At 53.3% G+C, this 19,611-nt stretch overlaps 1 protein-coding gene and 1 pseudogene across 2 annotated transcripts in view; both read left to right on the top strand.

The window, feature by feature from the left end:
* The window catches only part of LOC115838557, a 22,850-nt pseudogene extending 11,246 nt beyond the window's left edge, over positions 1-11,604 (top strand). Inside the window, exon 3 of the transcript XR_004033564.1 lies at positions 11,392-11,604. The product of XR_004033564.1 is annotated as a BRISC and BRCA1-A complex member 2-like (transcript). The remainder of the gene's footprint in view (positions 1-11,391) is intronic.
* On the top strand, positions 11,195-19,611 carry TRIM21 (tripartite motif containing 21). Its single transcript, XM_030829073.1, has 7 exons — positions 11,195-11,259; positions 14,440-14,896; positions 15,171-15,266; positions 16,384-16,614; positions 17,947-17,969; positions 18,616-18,716; positions 19,020-19,611. Exons 2-7 carry the CDS (start codon positions 14,489-14,491, stop codon positions 19,586-19,588), a joined length of 1,428 nt encoding a protein of 475 aa, XP_030684933.1. The 5' UTR covers positions 11,195-11,259; positions 14,440-14,488; the 3' UTR covers positions 19,589-19,611.

The raw sequence follows: 19,611 nt of genomic DNA, 5'->3' as shown, positions 1-19,611 counted from the left end.
GCGCCTCTGCCCGGCCCCCCGTCTGGGAAGTGAGGAGCGCCTCTGCCCGGCCCCCGTCTGGGAAGTGAGGAGCGCCTCTGCCCGGCCACCCGTCTGGGAAGTGAGGAGCGCCTCTGCCCGGCCGCCCCATCTGGGAAGTGAGGAGCGCCTCTGCCCGGCCCCCGTCGGGAGAGTGAGGAGCGCCTCTGCCGGCCGCCCGTCTGGGAAGAAGTGAGGAAGCCTCTGCCCGGCCACCCCGTCTGGGAAGTGAGGAGCGCCTCTGCCCGGCCGCCCCGTCTGGGAAGAAGTGGGGAGCGCCTCTGCCGGCCGCCCCGTCGGGAAGAAGTGAGGAGCGCCTCTGCCCGGCCACCCGTCTGGGGAAGTGAGGAGCGCCTCTGCCCGGCCGCCCCGTCTGGGAAGTGAGGAGCGCCTCTGCCGGCCCCCCGTCTGGGAAGTGAGGAGCGCCTCTGCCCGGCCACCCTCGTCTGGGAAGTGAGGAGCGCCTCTGCCCGGCCGCCCCGTCTGGGAAGTGAGGAGCGCCTCTGCCCGGCCGCCCCGTCTGGGAAGTGAGGAGCGCCTCTGCCCGGCCGCCCCGTCTGGAAGTGAGGAGCGCCTCTGCCCGGCGCCCCGTCGGGAGAAGTGAGGAGCGCTCTGCCGGCCGCCCGGGGGGGGGGGGGCCCCCGTCGGGAAGAAGTGAGGAGCGCCTCTGCCCGGCCGCCCCGTCGGGAAGTGAGGAGCGCCTCTGCCGGCCGCCCCTCGGGAAGAGTGAGGAGCGCCTCTGCCCGGCCGCCCCGTCTGGGAAGAAGTGAGGAGCGCCTCTGCCCGGCCGCCCCGTCTGGGAAGTGAGGAGCGCCTCTGCCCGGCCGCCCCGTCTGGGAAGTGAGGAGCGCCTCTGCCCGGCCACCCCGTCTGGGAAGTGAGGAGCGCCTCTGCCCGGCCGCCCCGTCTGGAAGTGAGGAGCGCCTCTGCCCGGCCCCCACGTCTGGGAAGTGAGGAGCGCCTCTGCCCGGCCCCCGTCTGGGAAGTGAGGAGCGCCTCTGCCCGGCCGCCCCGTCTGGGAAGTGAGGAGCGCCTCTGCCCGGCCGCCCCGTCGGGAAGTGAGGAGCGCCTCTGCCCGGCCCCCCGTCCGGAAGAAGTGAGGAGCGCCTCTGCGGCGCCCCTGGGAGGTGAGGCGCCGCCGCCGCCCTCGGGAAGTGAGGAGCGCCTCTGCCCGGCCCCCCGTCTGGGAAGAGGAGCGCCTCTGCCGGCCACCCTCGTCTGGGAGAGTGAGGAGCGCCTCTGCCCGGCCACCCATCGTCTGGGAAGTGAGGAGCGCCTCTGCCCGGCCGCCCCGTCTGGGAAGTGAGGAGCGCCTCTGCCCGGCCGCCCCGTCTGGGAAGAAGTGAGGAGCGCCTCTGCCCGGCCCCCCGTCCGGGAAGAAGTGAGGAGCGCTCTGCCGGCCCCCCGTCCGGGAAGAAGTGAGGAGCGCCTCTGCCCGGCCGCCCCGTCTGGGAAGTGAGGAGCGCCTCTGCCCGGCGCCCCGTCTGGGAAAGTGAGGAGCGCCTCTGCCGGCCGCCCCGTCTGGAAGTGAGGAGCCCTCTGCCCGCCGCCCCATCTGGGAAGTGAGGAGCGCCTCTGCCTGGCCCCTCGTCTGGGAAGTGAGGAAGCGCCTCTGCCCGGCCACCCATCGTCTGGGAATTGAGGGCGCTCTGCCCGGCCACCCATCACGTCTGGGAAGTGAGGAGCGCCTCTGCCCGGCGCCCCGTCTGGGAATGAGGGCACTCTGCCCGGCCACCCATCGTCTGGAAGTGAGAGCGCCTCTGCTCTGGGCTCGCCGTCCGTCTGGGAAGTGGGAGCGCCTCTCCCTGGCCCCCCGTCCGGGAAGTGAGAGCGCCTCTGCCCGCCCCCCACCCTCCGGGAATGAGGGCGCCCTGCCCGGCCCCCCGTCTGGGAAGTGAGGAGCGCCTCTGCCCAGCCGCCCCGTCCGGAAGAGTGAGGAGCGCCTCCCTGCCCCGGCCACCCCGTCCGGGAAAGTGAGGAGCGCCTCTGCCCGGCCACCCATCTCTGGGGAGGACCCCGCCCGCCCCACCGTCCGCGGAAGAAGTGAGGAGCGCCTCTGCTGCCGCCGGAGAAGTGAGGGCGGCACCTCTGCCCTGGCCGCCCCATCTGGGAAGTGAGGAGCGCCTCTGCCCGGCCCCCATCGTCTGGGGAAGTGAGGAGCGCCTCTGCCCGGCCGCCCCGTCCGGGAAGTGAGGAGCGCCTCTGCCGGCCACCCCGTCGGGAAGTGAGGAGCGCCTCTGCCCGGCCGCCCTCGTCCGGGAAGAAGTGAGGGAGCACCCTCTGGCCCCCTCTGGAAGTGGGAGCCCTCTGCCCGGCCACCCATCGTCTGGGAAGTGAGGAGCGCCTCTGCCCGGCCGCCCCCGTCCGGGAGAAAGTGAGGAGCGCCTCTGCCCGGCGCCCCGTCCGGGAAGAAGTGAGGGAGCGCCTCTGCCCGGCCGCCCCGTCCGGGAGAAGTGAGGAGCGCCTCTGCCCGGCCGCCCCGTCCGGGAAGAAGTGAGGAGCGCCTCTCCCGGCCGCCCCCGTCTGGGAGGTGAGGAGCGCCTCTGCCCGGCCGCCCCGTGGGAAGAAGTGAGGAGCGCCTCTGCCGCCGCCCTGTCTGGGAAGTGGGGAGCGCCTCTGCCCGGCCGCCCCGTCTGGGATGAGGAGCGCTCTGCCCGGCCACCCGTCTGGGAAAGTGAGGAGCGCCTCTGCCCGGCCCCCCGTCCGGAAGAAGTGAGGAGCGCCTCGCCCGGCCCCCCGTCTGGGAAGTGAGAGGCCTCTGCCCGGCCACCCACGTCTGGGAAGTGAGGAGCGCCTCTGCCCGGCCACCCACGTCTGGGAAGTGAGGAGCGCCTCTGCCCGGCCGCCCCCGTCTGGGAAGTGAGGAGCGCCTCTGCCCGCCACCCGTCTGGGAAGTGAGGAGCGCCTCTGCCGGCCCCCCTCTGGGAAGTGAGGAGCGCCTCTGCCCGGCCACCCTCGTCTGGGAAGTGACGAGCACCTCTGCCCAGCCGCCCCGTCTGGGAAGTGGGAGCGCCTCTGCCGGCCGCCCCGTCTGGGAAGTGAGAAGCGCCTCTGCCCGGCCACCCATCGTCTGGGAAGTGAGGGGCACCTCTGCCCGGCCACCCATCGTCTGGGAAGTGAGAAGCACCTCTGCCCGGCCGCCCCGTCCCGGAAGAAGTGAGGAGCGCCTGTGAACGGCCGCAACTTCCGAGAAGTGAGGAGTGCCTCTGCTCGGCTGCCCCGTCCGGGAAGAAGTGAGGAGCGCCTCTGCCTGGCCGCCCCATCTGGGAAGAAGTGAGGAGCGCCTCTGCCAGGCCACCCATCATCTGGGAAGTGAGGAGCGCCTCTGCCCGGCCACCCATCGTCTGGGAAGTGACGAGCACCTCTGCCCAGCCGCCCCGTCTGGGAAGTGGGAGCGCCTCTGCCAGGCCACCTATCATCAGGGAAGTGAGGAGCCCCTCTGCACGGCCGCCCCGTCTGGGAAGTGGGGAGCGCCTCTGCCCGGCCACCCATCGTCTGGGAAGTGAGGAGCGCCTCTGCCCGGCCGCCCCGTCTGGGAAGGGAACATCACCTCTGCCCGGCCACCCATCACCTGGGTAGTGAGGAGCACCTCTGCCCGGCCGCCCCGTCTGTTAAGTGGGGAGCGCATCTGCCCGGCCGCCCCGTCTGGGAAGTGAGAAGCGCCTCTGCCCGGCCACCCATCATCTGGGAAGTGAGAAGCGCCTCTGCCCGGCCACCCATCGTCTGGGAAGCGAGGGGCGCCTCTGCCCGGCCACCCATCGTCTGGGAAGTGAGGGGCGCCTCTGCCCGGCCACCCATTGTCTGGGAAGTGAGGAGCGCCTCTGCCCGGCCACCCATCGTCTGGGAAGTGGGGAGCGCCTCTGCCTGGCCGCGCCATCTGGGAAGTGAGGAGCACCTCTGCCCAGTCACCCATCGTCTGGGAAGTGAGGAGCGCCTCTGCCCGGCCGCCCCATCCGGGAAGAAGTGAGGAGCACCTCTGCCCGGCCGCCCCGTCCGGGAAGAAGTGTGGAGCACCGCTGTGCGGCCACCCCATCCGGGAAGAAGTGAGGAGCGCCTGTGCCCGGCCACCCATCGTCTGGGAAGTGAGGAGCGCCTCTGCCCAGCTGCCCCATCTGGGAAATGAGGAGCGCCTCTGCCTGGCTACCCATCGTCTCGGAAGTGAGGAGCACCGCTGCGCGGCCGCCCCGTCCGGGAAGAAGTGAGGAGAGCCTGTGCCCGGCCGCCCCGTCCGAGAAGAAGTGAGGAGTGCCTCTGCCCGGCCGCCCCGTCCGGGAAGAAGTGTGGAGCACCTCTGCCCGGCCGCCCCGTCCGGGAAGAAGTGAGGAGCGCCTGTGCCCGTCCGCCCCATCCGAGAAGAAGTGAGGAGCGCCTGTGCCCGTCCGCCCCATCCGAGAAGAAGTGAGGAGCGCCTCTGCCTGGCTGCCCTGTCTGGGAAGAAGTGAGGAGCACCTCTGCCCGGCCACCCATCGTCTGGAAAGTGAGGAGCGCCTCTGCCCGGCCACCCATCGTCTGGGAAGTGAGGAGCGCCTCTGCCCAGCCGCCCTGTCTGGGAAATGAGCGCCTCTGCCCGGCTACCCATCGTCTTGGAAGTGAGGAGCACCTCTGCCCGGCCGCCCCGTCTGGGAAGTGGGGAGCGCCTCTGTCTGGCTGCCCCATCCGGGAAGTGAGAAGCGCCTCTGCCCGGCCACCCATCGTCTGGGAATTGAGGGGCGCCTCTGCCCGGCCACCCATTGTCTGGGAAGTGAGGAGCGCCTCTGCCCGGCCACCCATCGTCTGGAAAGTGAGGAGCGCCTCTGCCCGGCCTTCCATCGTCTGGGAAGTGAGGAGCGCCTCTGCCCGGCCACCCATCGTCTGGGAAGTGAGGAGCGCCTCTGCCCGGCCACCCATAGTCTGGGAAGTGAGGAGCGACTCTGCCCGGCCACCCATCGTCTGGGAAGTGAGGAGCACCTCCGCCCGGCCGCCCCGTCCGTGAAGAAGTGAGGAGCGCCTCCGCCCGGCCGCCCCATCTGAGAAGAAGTGAGGAGCGCCTCTGCCTGGCCGCCCCGTCCGGGAAGAAGTGAGGAGCGCCTCTGCCCGGCCGCCCCGTCTGGGAAATGAGGAGCGCCTCTGCCTGGCCGCCCCGTCCGGGAAGAAGTGAGGAGCGCCTCTGCCCTGCTGCCCCATCTGGGAAGTGAGGAGCGCCTCTGCCCGTCCACCCCATCTGGGAAGAAGTGAGGAGCGCCTCTTCCCGGCCACCCATTGTCTGGGAGGTGAGGAGCGCCTCTGCCGGGCCACCCATCGTCTGGGAAGTGAGGAGCGCCTCTGCCTGGCTGCCCTGTCTGGGAAGAAGTGAGGATCGCCTCTGCCCGGCCACCCCGTCTGGGAGGTGAGGAGCGACTCTGCCCGGCCGCCCCATCCGGGAAGAAGTGAGGAGCGCCTCTGCCCGGCCGCCCCGTCTGGGAAGAAGTGAGGAGCGCCTCTGCCTGGCCACCTTGTCTGGGAAGTGAGGAGCGCCTCTGCCAGGCCCCCCATCATCTGGGAAGTGAGGAGCGCCTCTGCCCGGCCACCCATCGTCTGGGAAGTGAGGAGCACCTCTGCCCGGCCACCCCATCTGGGAAGTGAGGAGCGCCTCTGCCCGGCCACCCATCGTCTGGGAAGTGAGGAGCATCTCTGCCCGGCCGCCCCGTCTGGGAAGTGGGGAGCGCCTCTGCCCGGCCGCCCCATCTGGGAAGTGGGAGCGCCTCTGCCCGGCCGCCCCATCTGGGAAGTGCGAAGCGCCTCTGCCCGGCCACCCATCGTCTGGGAAGTGAGGGGCGCCTCTGCCCAGCCACCCATCGTCTGGGAAGTGAGGAGCGCCTCTGCCCGGCCACCCATCGTCTGGGAAGTGAGGAGCTCCTCTGCCCGGCCACCCATCGTCTGGGAAGTGAGGAGCGCCTCTGCCCGGCCGCCCCGTCTGTGAAGTGAGGAGCGCCTCTGCCCGGCCACCCATCGTTTGGGAAGTGAGGAGCGCCTCTTCCCGGCCACCCCATCTGAGAAGTGAGGAGCCCCTCTGCCCGGCCACCCCGTCTGGGAAGTGAGGAGCGCCTCTGCCCGGCCACCCATCATCTGGGAAGTGAGGGGCGCCTCTGCCCGGCCACCCATCGTCTGGGAAGTGAGAGGCGCCTCTGCCCGGCCACCCGTCGTCTGGGAAGTGAGGGGCGCCTCTGCCCGGCCACCCATCGTCTGGGAAGTGAGGAGCGCCTCTGCCCGGCCATCCATCGTTTGGGAAGTGAGGAGCGCCTCTGCCTGGCCACCCATCGTCTGGGAAGTAAGGAGCACCTCTGCCCGGCCTCCCCGTCCGGGAAGAAGTGAGGAGCGCCTCTGCCCGGCTGCCCCGTCCGGGAAGAAGTGAGAAGCGCCTCTGCCCGGCCGCCCCTTCCGGGAAGAAGTGAGGAGCGCCTCTGCCCGGCCGCCCCGTCCGGGAAGAAGTGAGGAGCGCCTCTCCCCGGCCACCCCGTCTGGGAAGTGAGGAGCGCCTCTCCCCGGCCGCCCCGTCTGGGAAGTGAGGAGCGCCTCTGCCCAGCCACCCCGTCTGGGATGTGGGGAGCACCTCTGCCCGACCGCCCCGTCTGGGAGGTATACCACGGAGGCCAGAAGCAATCTGGGGGCTGGACGTGGTGGCTCACGCCTGTGGACCCAGCACTCTGGGGGGCTGAGGCGGGTTGATCACTTCAGGCTAGGAGTTCGAGACCAGTCTGGCCAACAGGGCGAGACATATGAAAAATGCAACAGACAAACCAACCAACCAGCTCAGTGACAACAAAACAGGTCTATCCTGGAGTCATACTCTAATTTTTTCTGTTTTCCTCCCTTTCTGATCCTTTATCCCACTTTCTTTTTCTTCCTCTTCCTTCTCCTTCTTCGTCAAATAGAGGATTGAGTTATTATCACTGATCCGTATAAAGTCCCTCTCTCATTTATTTTGATTCCCACTCCCCATTTCTATTCCCCGTCTTCCCATGTGCATCCTTCCTAATATGTTTGATACGCATCTTTTTGTATGTATTTTTAGAAAATGTTTATTGTTTTTGTGTGCAAAAAAAATTAATTAAAAAAAAAAACTTTGAGAAAAAAAAAAAAGAATTTCAAGCCCATGGATCTTAGCTTGCTGGGCCCCAGGGTGGTGGGATCCACTGAGCTAGACCACTTGGCTCCCTCACTTCAGCCCCCTTTCCAGAGGAGTGAACAGTTCTGTCTCACTGGTGTTCCAGACGCCACTGGGGCATGAAAAATCCTGCAGCTAGCTCAGAGTCTGCCCAAACAGCCATCCAGTTTTGTGCTTTAAACCCAGGGTCCTGGTGGTATAGGCACCAGGAGGGAATCTCCTGGTCTGTGGGTTGCATAGACCATGGGAAAAGCATAGTATCTGGGCTGGATAGCACCATTACATCAGGTCCTTTAAGGACTCATCTGCATTGGTTATTCTGACCTAAAACCATAAAAACCCTAGAAGAAAACCTAGGCAATACCATTCAGGACATAGGCATGGGCAAGGACTACATGTCTAAAACACCAAAAGCAATGGCAACAAAAGCCAAAATTGACAAATGGGATCTAACTAAACTAAAGAGCTTCTGCACAGCAAAAGAAACTACCATCAGAGTGAACAGGCAACCTACAAAATGGGAGAAAATTTTTGTAACCTACTCATCTGACAAAGGGTTAATATCCAGAATCTACGATGAACTCAAACAAATTTACAAGAAAAAACAACCCCATCAAAAAGTGGGTGAAGGATATGAATAGACACTTCTCAAAAGAAGACATTTATGCAGCCAACAGACACATGAAAAAATGCTCATCATCACTAGCCATCAGAGAAATGCAAATCAAAACCACAATGGGATACCATCTCACACCAGTTAGAATGGCCATCATTAAAAAGTCAGGAAACAACAGGTGCTGGAGAGGATGTGGAGAAATAGGAACACTTTTACACTGTTGGTGGGACTGTAAACTAGTTCAACCATTGTAGAAGTCAGTGTGGTGAATTCCTCAGGACCAACCCAAATGTCCAACAACAATAGACTGGATTAAGAAAATGGGCACATATACACCATGGAATACTATGCAGCCATAAAAAATGATGAGTTCATGTCCTTTGTAGGGACATGGATGAAACTGGAAATCATCATTCTCAGTAAACTATCGCAAGGACAAAAATCCAAACACCGCATGTTCTCACTCATAGGTGGGAATTGAACAATGAGAACACATTGACACAGAAAGGGGAACATCACACTCCGGGGACTGTTGTGGGGTGGGGGGAGGGAGGAGGGATAGCATTAGGAGATACACCTAATGCTAAATGACGAGTTAATGGGTGCAGCATACCAACATGGCACATGGATACATATGTAACAAACCTGCACATTGTGCACATGTACCTTAAAACTTAAAGTACAATAATAAAAAATTTTTTTAAAAAGACATTTATGCAGCCAACAGACACATGAAAAAATGCTCATCATCACTGGCCATCATAGAAATGCAAATCAAAACCACAATGAGATACCATCTCACAGCAGTTAGAATGGCGATCATTAAAAATTCAAGAAACAACGGGTGACAGAGAGGATGTGGAGAAATAGGAGCACTTTTACACTGCTGGTGGGACTGTAAACTAGTTCATCCATTGTGGAAGATAGCGTGGCGATTTCTCAAGGATCTAGAACTAGAAATACCATTTGACCCAGCAATCCCATTACTGGGTATATACCCAAAGGATTATAATCATACTGATATAAAGACACATGCACACATGTTTATTGTGGCACTATTCACAATAGCGAAGACTTGGAACCAACCCAAATGTCCAACAATGATAGACTGAATAAAGAAAATGTGGCACATATACACCATGGAATACTATGCAGCCATAAAAAAGGATGAGTTCATGTCTTTGCAGGGACATGGATGAAGCTGGAAACCATCATTCTCAGCAATCTATCACAAGGACAAAAAAACCAAACACCGCATGTTCTCACTTATAGGTGGGAATTGAACAATGAGAACACTTGGACACGGGAAGGGGAACATCACACACCGGGGCCTGTTGTGGGGTAGGGGGAGGGATAGCATTAGGAGATATACCTAATGTAAATGACAAGTTAATGGGTGCAGCACACCAACACGGCACATGTATACATATGTAACAAACCTGCATGTTGTGCACATGTACCCTAGAACTTAAAGTATAATTAAAAAAAAAAAATCTAAGGCCTCAAACTATGAAACTACTACAAGAAAATATTGGGGAAACTCTCCAGGACATTGGACTGGGCAAAGATCTCTTTCAAATATTCCATAAGCACAGGCAACTAAAGCAAAACTGGACAAATGAGATCACATCAAGTTAAAAAGCTTCTGCACATCAAAGGAAACAATGAAGTATAGAGATAACCCACAGAATTGGAGTAAATATTTGCAAACTATCCATCTGCCAAGGGATTAATAACCAGAATATACAAAGAACTCAAACAACTCTATAGGAAAAAAATGTAATAATCTGAATCAAAAATGGACAAAAGATCTGAATAGACATTCCTCAGAAGAAGACATACAAGTGGCAAATGGATATATGAAAATGTGCTCAACACCACTGATCATCAGAGAAATGCAAATCAAAACTATGAGATATTATCTCACCTCAGTTAAAATGTCTTTTATCCAAAAGAAAGGCAATAACAAATGCTGACAAGGATATGTAGAAAAAGGAACCCTCATACACTGTCAATGGGAATGGAAATTAGTACAAACACTATGGCGAACAGTTTGAAGGTTCCTCAAAAAAAAAACTAAAAATAGAGCTACCATATGATCTAGCAATCCTACTGGATACTGCTAGGTATATATCCAGCAGAAATACTGTTACGTATATACCCAAGAGAAAGGAAATCAGTATATCAAAGAGATATCTGCACTCCCATATTTATTGCAGCACTATTCACAATACCCAAGATTTGGAAGCAACCTAAGTGTCCACCAACAGATAAATGGATAAGGAAAGTGTGGTACACATACACAGTGGAGTACTATTCAGCCATAAAAAGAAGGAGAACCTTTCATTTGCTACAAGATGGATGGAATTGGGGATTATTAAGTAAAACAAACCAAACGCAGGCAAACAAACAAATTATTACATTCTCACTTATTTGTGGGAGCTAAAAATTAAAACAATTGAACTCATGAAGATAGAGAGGATGATAATTATCAAAGGCTGGGAAGGGTAGTGGGGAAAGGGTGCGGGGGATAATTAATGGGTTCAAAGATACATGAGATAGAATGAATAAGATCTAGTATTTTATAGCATAACAAGGTGAATACAGTCAATGATAATTTATCATTTTAAAATAACTAAAAGCATATAATTGGATTATATATAACACAAATGATAAATGCTTGAGGTGATGGATAGACACCCCACTTACCCTGATGTGATTATTATGGATTGTATGCTCTACCTGTATCAAAATATCTCATGTACCCCACAAATATATACACCTACTATAGACACATAAAATTGAAAATTAAAAAAATTACTTTGGCAAATTTTATGTTCTATATGTTTTACGATTAAAGATAAAAATAATATAATCTGAGAATGTCCCCAGCTCAGTGACAAGAACACAGTTTGTTGTCAAATGTCAATTTCCTCCTCACCACTCACTGGTGGGACACTTACCTTGGGGTCATGCGAAATAAATCACTCACCTGCAGGTGTTAAAAAATATTAGTCACATCAGTCACATGAAAATAATTAGCTTCTGGAAGTAAGCAGATGGTGGCACGCGAGGAAGAGCACCAGCCACTCTTCTCTGCATCAAAACTTCCTTAAAAGCAGCTTCCAGACATGGACACAGCATCTAGGTGTGGGGTGATGACCAGTGTCAAAGAAAGCAGCCCGGACTCCCCCATCTTGTAGATATTTTACCAAATCAGATAATGAAGACATGGGAGGGAGCGCGCACCCAGGACCACGGGCTACTGAGTTTCCACTCCTTCCCAGTCTCAGAGAAGCTTCCCCCAGCCCAACTCTGACTTCTCTTCCTTCTCAGCCGCATTTCTCCACACACCCTTTGAAGGCTCTGCTCCTCCCACTGTTCCTCCCTCACTCCTCCCACGGCTCCTCCTCGTCCCTCCCCTTTCCTCTCAGACTTGCCTCTGAGCGGAAACTGAAAGTGAAATAGGGAGCTGGCTACCAGCGTTGAGTCCCCTGTAAAGGTGAGTGAACCCCACTAGATCAAGGGACCCCTGCCCTCCTAGGGGACCTCTCTCCCCTGCCCCAGGGTTGCAGAGCCCCTTCCAACCAGTCTCCATCCTTGAGCTGGTCCCATTTGCCCCTTGTCCCACCAGGGATCCCTCAACGCAAGACCAGCTATGCTTCCGGTGCTGGCCCCCTACCCGGGAGGAGGCTGGGGTGTGGACCTGACTGCCGAGTTACCCAGAAGGGGAAGGGGCCCGGCTGCCCCCTACCTGGGAGGAGGCTGGGTTGTGGACGTGACTGTGGAGTTACCCAGAAGGGGAAGGGGCCCGGCTGCCCCCATGCTGGCACCTGACCTGGGATGAGGGCTGGGTGCGGCTGGGATAGCCAGGACTACAGCCTACCCAGGAGGGTAAGGAGTGCAGTGTCGGGGAGGTCTGCAATTCTGGAGACTCCCAGGTCCAAAAGTCCTCCAGAGGTGAGAGGGGCAGGCTGTTTAGGATGTTCAACCAGAAATGTATAGGCCTTCAAAATTATTCTTTGCCCTAGAATAAGTGTTGTCAGAAACTAAACTAAGTTTGGAGCAGCTGAGAAAAGAACCGAGGGAGTGCTGGCCACAGTTCCTGTTGCTCTGTGTGTATACATACATATACACCTACATACATATATGCACCTGACTTCCGCCGTTATAGGAAGGATTAATGAAGATATATTCAAAGCACGAAGTATCTCTGGCACATGAAAGGTACATGGTAAAAAGTAGCTATAATTTCTCAGCAACATGGAGGCCTGTTGGTACCAGACAGGAGATGGATGAGCACTGAGAGTTTAAGCAGGAATGGACATGATGAGAGTAGAACTGTCAACAGCTTTATGAGGTTCTTGCCAATTTTCATTCCCTCTTTTAGGGACTCAGTTTCTCCTTCTGTCTCACTGGATCAATGGACCAAACAATGGAGGATTTCTTGTTATTCAGAACAAGAATAAACTTATTCAACAAACTGTTTGATCAGTGCAAAAGTAATTACTGTTTTTGACATTAATTGTTTTGCCATTAATTTTATGCCTTGTTTTTTGTTTTTTGTTTTTGGTTTTTTTGAGAGGGAGTCTCGCTGTGTCCCCCAGGCTGGAGTGCAATGGCACAATCTTGGCTCACTACAACCTCTGCCTCCCAGGTTCAAGCAATTCTCCTGCCTCAGCCTCCCAAGTAGCTGGGATTACAGGCGCCCACCACCACTCCCAGCTAATTTTTGTATTTTTAGTAGAGACAGGGTTTTACCATATTGGTCAGGCTGGTCTTGAACTCCTGACCTAAAGTGATCCACCCACCTTGGCCTCCCAAAGTGCTGGGATTACAGGTGTGAGCCACCGTGCCTGATCCATTATTTTTATTTTTTATTTTCCTTTGCATCATTTTTTCTTCTTTTTTTAGTATATTTTTAATTTTTGTGGGCATATAGTAGGTATATTTATGGGATATATGGAATATTTTGATACAGGTATACAATGTATAATAATCACATCAGGGTAAGTGGGGCATCTATCACCTCAAGCATTGATCATCTGTGATACTAACTACGCAATTATACTCTTATTTTTCAGTGTACAATTAAATTATTGACTATAGTCACCCTGTTGTACTATCAAATACTAGATCTAATTCACTCCATTTTTGTACCCATTAACCATCCCACCTTCTCCCCCACACACAGACCCTCCCTACTACTCTTCCCAGCCTGTGGTAACCATCTTTCTATTCTCTAACTCCATGAGTTCAACTGTTTTAATTTTTAGCTTCTACAAATCAGTGAGACCATACAATGTTTGTCTTTCTGTGCCTGGCTTATTTCACTTAACATAGTGACCTCCAGTTCCATTCATGTTGTTGTGAATGACAGGATCTCATTATATTTTATGACTGAATAGTACTCCGTTGTGTATACGTACCACATTTTCTTTATCCATGTATCTGTTGATGGACACTTAGATTGCTTCCAAATCTTGGCTACTGTGAAACATGCTGCAGTAAACATGGAAGTGTAGATATCTCTTTAATATACTGATTTCCTTTCTTTGGGGTATATACTAGCAGTGGGATTGATGAATCACATGGTAGCTCTATCTTCAGTTTTTTGAAGAACCTCCAAACTGTTCTCTGCAGTGATTGTACTAATTTACCTTCCCACCAACAGCATATGAGTGTACCCTTTTCTCCACACCCTCACCAGCATTTGTTATAGCCTGTCTTTTGGATAAAAGACATTTTAACTGAGATGAGATTATATCTCATTGTAGTTTTGATTTGCATTTTTCTGATAATCAATGATGTTGAGCAACTGTTCATATACCTGTTTGTCATTTGTATGACTTCTTTTGAGAAATGTCTATTCAGATATTTTGTCCATTTTTGAGTCAGATTATTATTTTTTTCCTATAGAGTTGTTTGAGCTCCTTATATATTCTGGTTATTCATCCCTTGTCAGATGGATAGTTTGCAAATATTTACTCCAATTCTGTGTGCTGTCTCTTCACTTTGTGGATTGTTTCCTTTGCTGTGCAGCACCTTTTCAACATGATGTGATCCCATTTGTCCAAGTTTGCTTTGGCTGCCTGTGCTTGTGGGATATTTGAAAGAAATCTTTGCCTAGTCCAATGTCCTGGAGAGTTTTCCCAATGTTTTCTTGTAATAGTTTCGTAGTTTGAGGCCTTAGATTTAAGTCTTTAATCCATTTTGATTTGATTTCTGTATATGGTGAGAGATAGGAGTGCAGTTTCATTCTTCTGCATGTGGATATCCAGTTTTCCCAGCAGCATTTATTGAAGAGACTGTCCTTTCCTCACTGTATGTTCTTGGTACCTTTGTTGAAAATGTGCTCACTGTGGATGTATGGATTTGTTTCTGGGTTCTGTATTCTACTGGTCTATGTGTCTGTTTTTATGCTAGTACCATGCTATTTGGGTTACTTTAGCTCTACAGAATAATTTGACGTCAGGTGATGTGATTCCTCCAGTTTTGTTCTTTTTGCTCAGGATAGTTTTGGCTATTCTGAGTCTTTCGTGATTCCATATAAATTTTAGGATTGTTTTTTCCTATTTTTGTGAAGAATGTCATTGGTATTTTGGTAGGGATTATGTTGACCTTCTGTTTTTCTTACACAGATGTTCTCGTATTCTCTTTTCCCTTTCTTCTTCTCTCCCAGCCAATCCCCCTGAAGGTCTCCACACTGCTGTTGAACAGCACACTTGACAATGGCTTCAGCAGCACGCTTGACAATGATGTGGGAGGAGGTCACATGCCCTGTCTGCCTGGACCCCTTCGTGGAGCCTGTGAGCATCGAGTGTGGCCACAGCTTCTGCCAGGAATGCATCTCTCAGGTTGGGAAAGGTGTGGGCAGCGTCTGTCCTGTGTGCCGGCAGCGCTTTCTGCTCAAGAATCTCCGGCCCAATCGACAGCTAGCCAACATGGTGAACAACCTTAGAGAAATCAGCCAGGAGGCCAGAGAGGGCACACAGGGGGAACAGTGTGCAGTGCATGGAGAGAGACTTCAACTGTTCTGTGAGAAAGATGGGAAGGCCCTTTGCTGGGTGTGTGCCCAATCTCGGAAACACCGTGACCACACCATGGTCCCTCTTGAGGAGGCTGCACAGGAGTACCAGGTGAGGCCTTAGAGACACAAACAGGAAGAAAGAAGATGGGCCCTGGTGAGTGCTTTGTTTTCAGAGCAGGGAATGGGAGAGGACCACCTCTGGATTGGAGGGGTTAGAGAAAGGAGGGGTTTACCTCTCTCCATGTCTAATGTAGGAGGAGAATTATAAGTTAAACCCAACCTCATTCCCCAGGCATAGGAGATACGCATGAGAAAATGCTGCAAGGATTACCCTACCCTATTACTTGGTTTGCATGGGACTAATAAGCTGTCTTTCCCTGCAGGAGAAGCTCCAGGTGGCATTAGGGGAGCTGAGAAGAAAGCAGGAGTTGGCTGAGAAGTTGGAAGTGGAAATTGCAATGAAGAGAGCAGACTGGAAGGCAAGAATGACATCCTGAAGGGGATCTTAGGCTGGAAGGCTGGGCAGGGTCCAGGGTCCTCAACTCACAGCCTTAACTGTAGCTGTGCCTGTCTGAGCAGTGATAGAGTTGGTCCGTCTCACTCTCCAGAAACCAGCTGCTCTCTAGGTTTCCAGATGGAGGGGAATAAAAATGATGCAGGTTCAAAGGGGAGCTCCCCATCAGGCCTAAAGATAAAGAATCCTGGAAGAAAGTGCTGAGAGGATCTAGCTATACCCTAAAGTTTCGAGATCCTCTGAGTCTAGTCTCAGAGGTGTGACGGCATCAGCACCTGGATGTCTGAGACAAATATCCTAGGAGAAACCCAACTGCTAGCTAAGCCTTTCAGGAAATGACAAGGGCTGTGAGGAATAAACTTAAGGAAACCATCTGACCAGGTGGTTACTTGACCGTGACCAGATCTCTGGTCCAAAATATAATGAAGAATCAATGTTTGTTCTGCACTGATGATTTCCTAGGAGAGTTGGGGCATGTCGGGGATGAGAGGGGAGAATAAGGAGCCCATCCCCAGTAGATCCCAGAAGAGGAACATTTGGGATTGAGGTAGGGCGTGAGTTGGGTTGTGGTGACAAAACAGACCCTCATGTGTCATCGAGTGACCTTCCAGTTACTAACAGGAGAGGAAAAGCAAAGAATGTCCCCAAGCCCCCTTTCCCAGGACTTAGAAGTGGTGGTGTGAGCCTGGCTTTGTGAGGTTGTTGGAGGTGGGAACAGGTGTTTTTTCCTCAGTAACTCACTGAGACAGGAAGACACAGGAGCACATTTGAGTGGTGACTGGGTTTGGAAGAGAGGTTGGAAAAAGTCCCCAATGCCGTATATTCGTGTAGCTGTGGTTGTGTAGGCCAGCTACAGTGTGCCCTCACTAAGTGCATTCCCCTCACTGTCCCGGAAACCTCAACCACCTACCTCCCAAGCAAAATTGTGTGTGTGTGTGCGTGCATGTGTGCATGTGCGCGTGTGTTTTCCCAGACAGCACCAGAGTGGAGTCTCTGGGGAATAGGAAGAGGTACCAATACCTCCATTCCCAAAGCTTGGGAGATTTTCATAAAAACCACCTCTCTTTCCCTTGACACTAAAGAAAACAGTGGAAACACAAAAATCTAGGATTCACGCAGAATTTGTGCAGCAAAAAAACTTCCTGGTTGAAGAAGAACAGAGGCAGCTGCAGGAGCTGGAGAAGGATGAGAGGGAGCAGCTGAGAATCCTGGGGCAGAAAGAGGCCAAGCTGGCCCAGCAGGGCCAGGCCCTGCAGGAGCTCATCTCAGAGCTAGATCGAAGGTGCCACGGCTCAGCACTGGAACTGCTGCAGGTGAGACAGGGAGGGGTTCCCTTCTACGATTCAGGGAATAACTGAAAAAGACCAGAGCTATCTGGAACTGCCATTCAAATAAATGGACACCTGGTCCCTGGAATGTTCTTAAATGAAGTAGAATTCAAACCCATGAATGGTTTGCGTTCAAGACACAAAGTAAAGATGAAAATAAGTACAGGACCTTTTTAAAAATCAATGTATGTTGCACTTAGAATCATTTTGCATCCACCAGTGATACGTTTGCCTCACTGTAGGAAGCTATGGACTAGATGGTCTCACAAGTCCCTTCTGTTCTAACATTCAGCAGTTCTTTCCCTACACCTGTTCACTGTCACTCAGAGTGGTCATGAGCCATTGCTTTCTGGTTTGTGCAGAAAACCTAATTGTATTGGGTTGACTTGACAGGCTCTCTTCTGCCCAACATTGAACCAGGCTTTTTATTTATTTATTTATTTATTTATTTATTTATTTATTTATTTATTTATTTTTGAAATGGAGTTTCGCTCTTGTTGCCCAGGCTGGAGTGCAATGGCACGATCTTGGCTCACTGCAACCTCCGCCTCCCGGGTTCAAGCGATTCTCCTGCCTCAGCCTCACATCACCACGCCTGGCTAATTTTGCATCCCTAGTAGAGATGAGATTTCTCCATGTTGGTCAGGCTGGTTTCCAGCTCCCAACCTTAGGTGATCTGCCCACCTCAGCCTCCCAAAGTGCTGGGATTACAGGCGTGAGCCACCACACCTGGCCGTGAACCAGGCTTTCTAACACACTTTTGACTGAGTCTAGGAGCCTGCTAGCTCCCATGTAATGGCTCCCAATCCCTGCAACAAAAATATTCTCCATGATTTGCTTTCACATACAGGAAGAGGCAACATTAAGTACCCAAGGGAGCTTTAACTAACCAACCTTTCCTTCCCAAGCAATGCTAGCCCACAAGTGGAATAGAGCAGTTTCTAGACACCTGAACTTGGCCATTCTCTGCCTGTGATTGTTTCTGGGCTTAAGCCAAGCTGGGCTGTATGTCCTCTCTGCCCTCATTTCTTTCTCCCCTGGGGAAAAAAAAAAAAACTGGTCTTTGAGTCAGAGTCCTGAAACTGATAACCCTTCCCTAGCTGTAGGTCACATCCATGCTGGGCTTCTGGTTACCTCACAAGCAGCCACACATCCTTTCTGCTTCAAGCTGGTCAGAATCATCTTTGGGGCCTTGGACTAGAGGAAGGCGAGGAACAGTGCCCCAGGGACCAAAGATGGATCACATCACCCACAGGGCTGATGTCTCAGTGGCGATCCAGCAATCCAGAACTTACTTTCTGTCTCTTTTCTCCTCAGGAGGTGATAATTGTCCTGGAAAGGTAAGGAGGAGTTTTCTTTGTTAGAAGAGGGGCCAGCAGAAAGCATATATGCCTATGACAAAGGTTATTGAATTAGAAGTACATGCACTGAAGTTTTCCCCATCTGGCTTCCTATTCTCAAAAACTTCATTCTCTATAAAATATTTTCTGGTCTCAGAAAGTAAAGCCCTGCCAAACAGGGAAATCCTGGGAAGTTCTGGGTCTTCCCAGAATTCAGACTACTGGGACATGGCTTGCTGGGACTCCTTTTCTCAGTGGAATCTAACCAGTTACCTCCCAAAAAGAGCCATGAGTAAGACCCACAGTGTGGGCAAGACTTCTTGAGGTTCCTTGCAGAAGTGATTCAGCCTGTCTCAGATGGCTTGCCTATAAAATGAAATTGAATGAATTTGCCAGGTGACCTCAGGCTTAGACAGGAGAGACAGACTGTCCACATGCTGCAGAGCCTCCTATAACCAGGAATTCCTGGGTAGAAACTAAATTCTGCATTGTTTGCCTCTCACACCCACCCCTGGAGACTTGAACACCAGAGGTGTTTGTAAATTTGAGTTGAATTAAATTATCAGAGTCCTCCACAATGGAGGTTATAGTGTTAGGGTTTAGGATAGGAGTAGGAGACAGGAGTCTCAAACTCTCTTTCCCCCAGGAGTGAATCCTGGAACCTGAAGGACCTGGATATTGCCTCTCCAGAACTCAGGAGTGTGTGCCATGTGCCAGGGCTGAAGAAGATGCTGAGGACATGTGCAGGTGAGGCAAGTTCTAGTTTTGTGGGGGATAATGGGGTGCAGAGTAGATCCCAGGGTCAGGGAGCCTGGATGGCAACTTGGAGGAGAGATGGCAGGTCAGAGCAGGGGGAACAGAGATGGAGGTAAGAAAGATGGTTTCTTCAAAGGTCAGGACCAAGGCCAGAACTGGCTGAATGGTCATTTCCCCACACAAGGAGGTTCACCCCTCATGCTTACCCTGGAGTTTACACAAAATCCCCCCACCACAGGCACAGAGTTAGTGACTCCCCCCATGCAAGGCCTGACTGTGGTCCTCTCTCTGCAGTCCACATCACTCTGGATCCAGACACAGCCAATCCGTGGCTCATACTTTCAGAAGATCGGAGACAAGTGAGGCTTGGAGACACCCAGCAGAGCATACCTGGAAATGAAGAGAGATTTGATAGTTATCCTATGGTCCTGGGTGCCCAGCACTTCCACTCTGGAAAACATTACTGGGAGGTAGATGTGACAGGAAAGGAGGCCTGGGACCTGGGTGTCTGCAGAGACTCTGTGCGCAGGAAGGGGCACTTTTTGCTTAGTTCTAAGAGTGGCTTCTGGACAATTTGGTTGTGGAACAAACAAAAATATGAGGCTGGCACCTACCCCCAGACTCCCCTCCACCTTCAGGTGCCTCCATGCCAAGTTGGGATTTTCCTGGACTATGAGGCCGGCATGGTCTCCTTCTACAACATCACTGACCATGGCTCCCTCATCTACTCCTTCTCTGAATGTGCCTTTACAGGACCTCTGCGGCCCTTCTTCAGTCCTGGTTTCAATGATGGAGGAAGAAACCCAGCCCCTCTAACCCTCTGTCCACTGAATATTGGATCACAAGGATCCACTGACTATTGATGCCTTTCTCTGCACACTGCCAC

Source organism: Nomascus leucogenys, chromosome 15 (genome assembly GCF_006542625.1).
Source record: "Nomascus leucogenys isolate Asia chromosome 15, Asia_NLE_v1, whole genome shotgun sequence".
In the NCBI taxonomy this organism is placed as follows: Eukaryota; Metazoa; Chordata; class Mammalia; order Primates; family Hylobatidae; genus Nomascus; species Nomascus leucogenys.
Note: the sequence above shows the minus strand (reverse complement) of the source record. Positions and strands in the feature narration are given on the sequence as shown.

Bases quoted from the DNA above. Each gene is read 5' to 3' on its own strand.
- TRIM21 (XM_030829073.1), top strand. From the start codon at position 14,489: ATGGCTTCAGCAGCACGCTTGACAATGATGTGGGAGGAGGTCACATGC. The intron at 16,615-17,946 runs GTGAGACAGGGA...TTTTCTCCTCAG, and splicing joins CAGCACTGGAACTGCTGCAG to GAGGTGATAATTGTCCTGGA. The intron at 18,717-19,019 runs GTGAGGCAAGTT...CTCTCTCTGCAG, and splicing joins GATGCTGAGGACATGTGCAG to TCCACATCACTCTGGATCCA.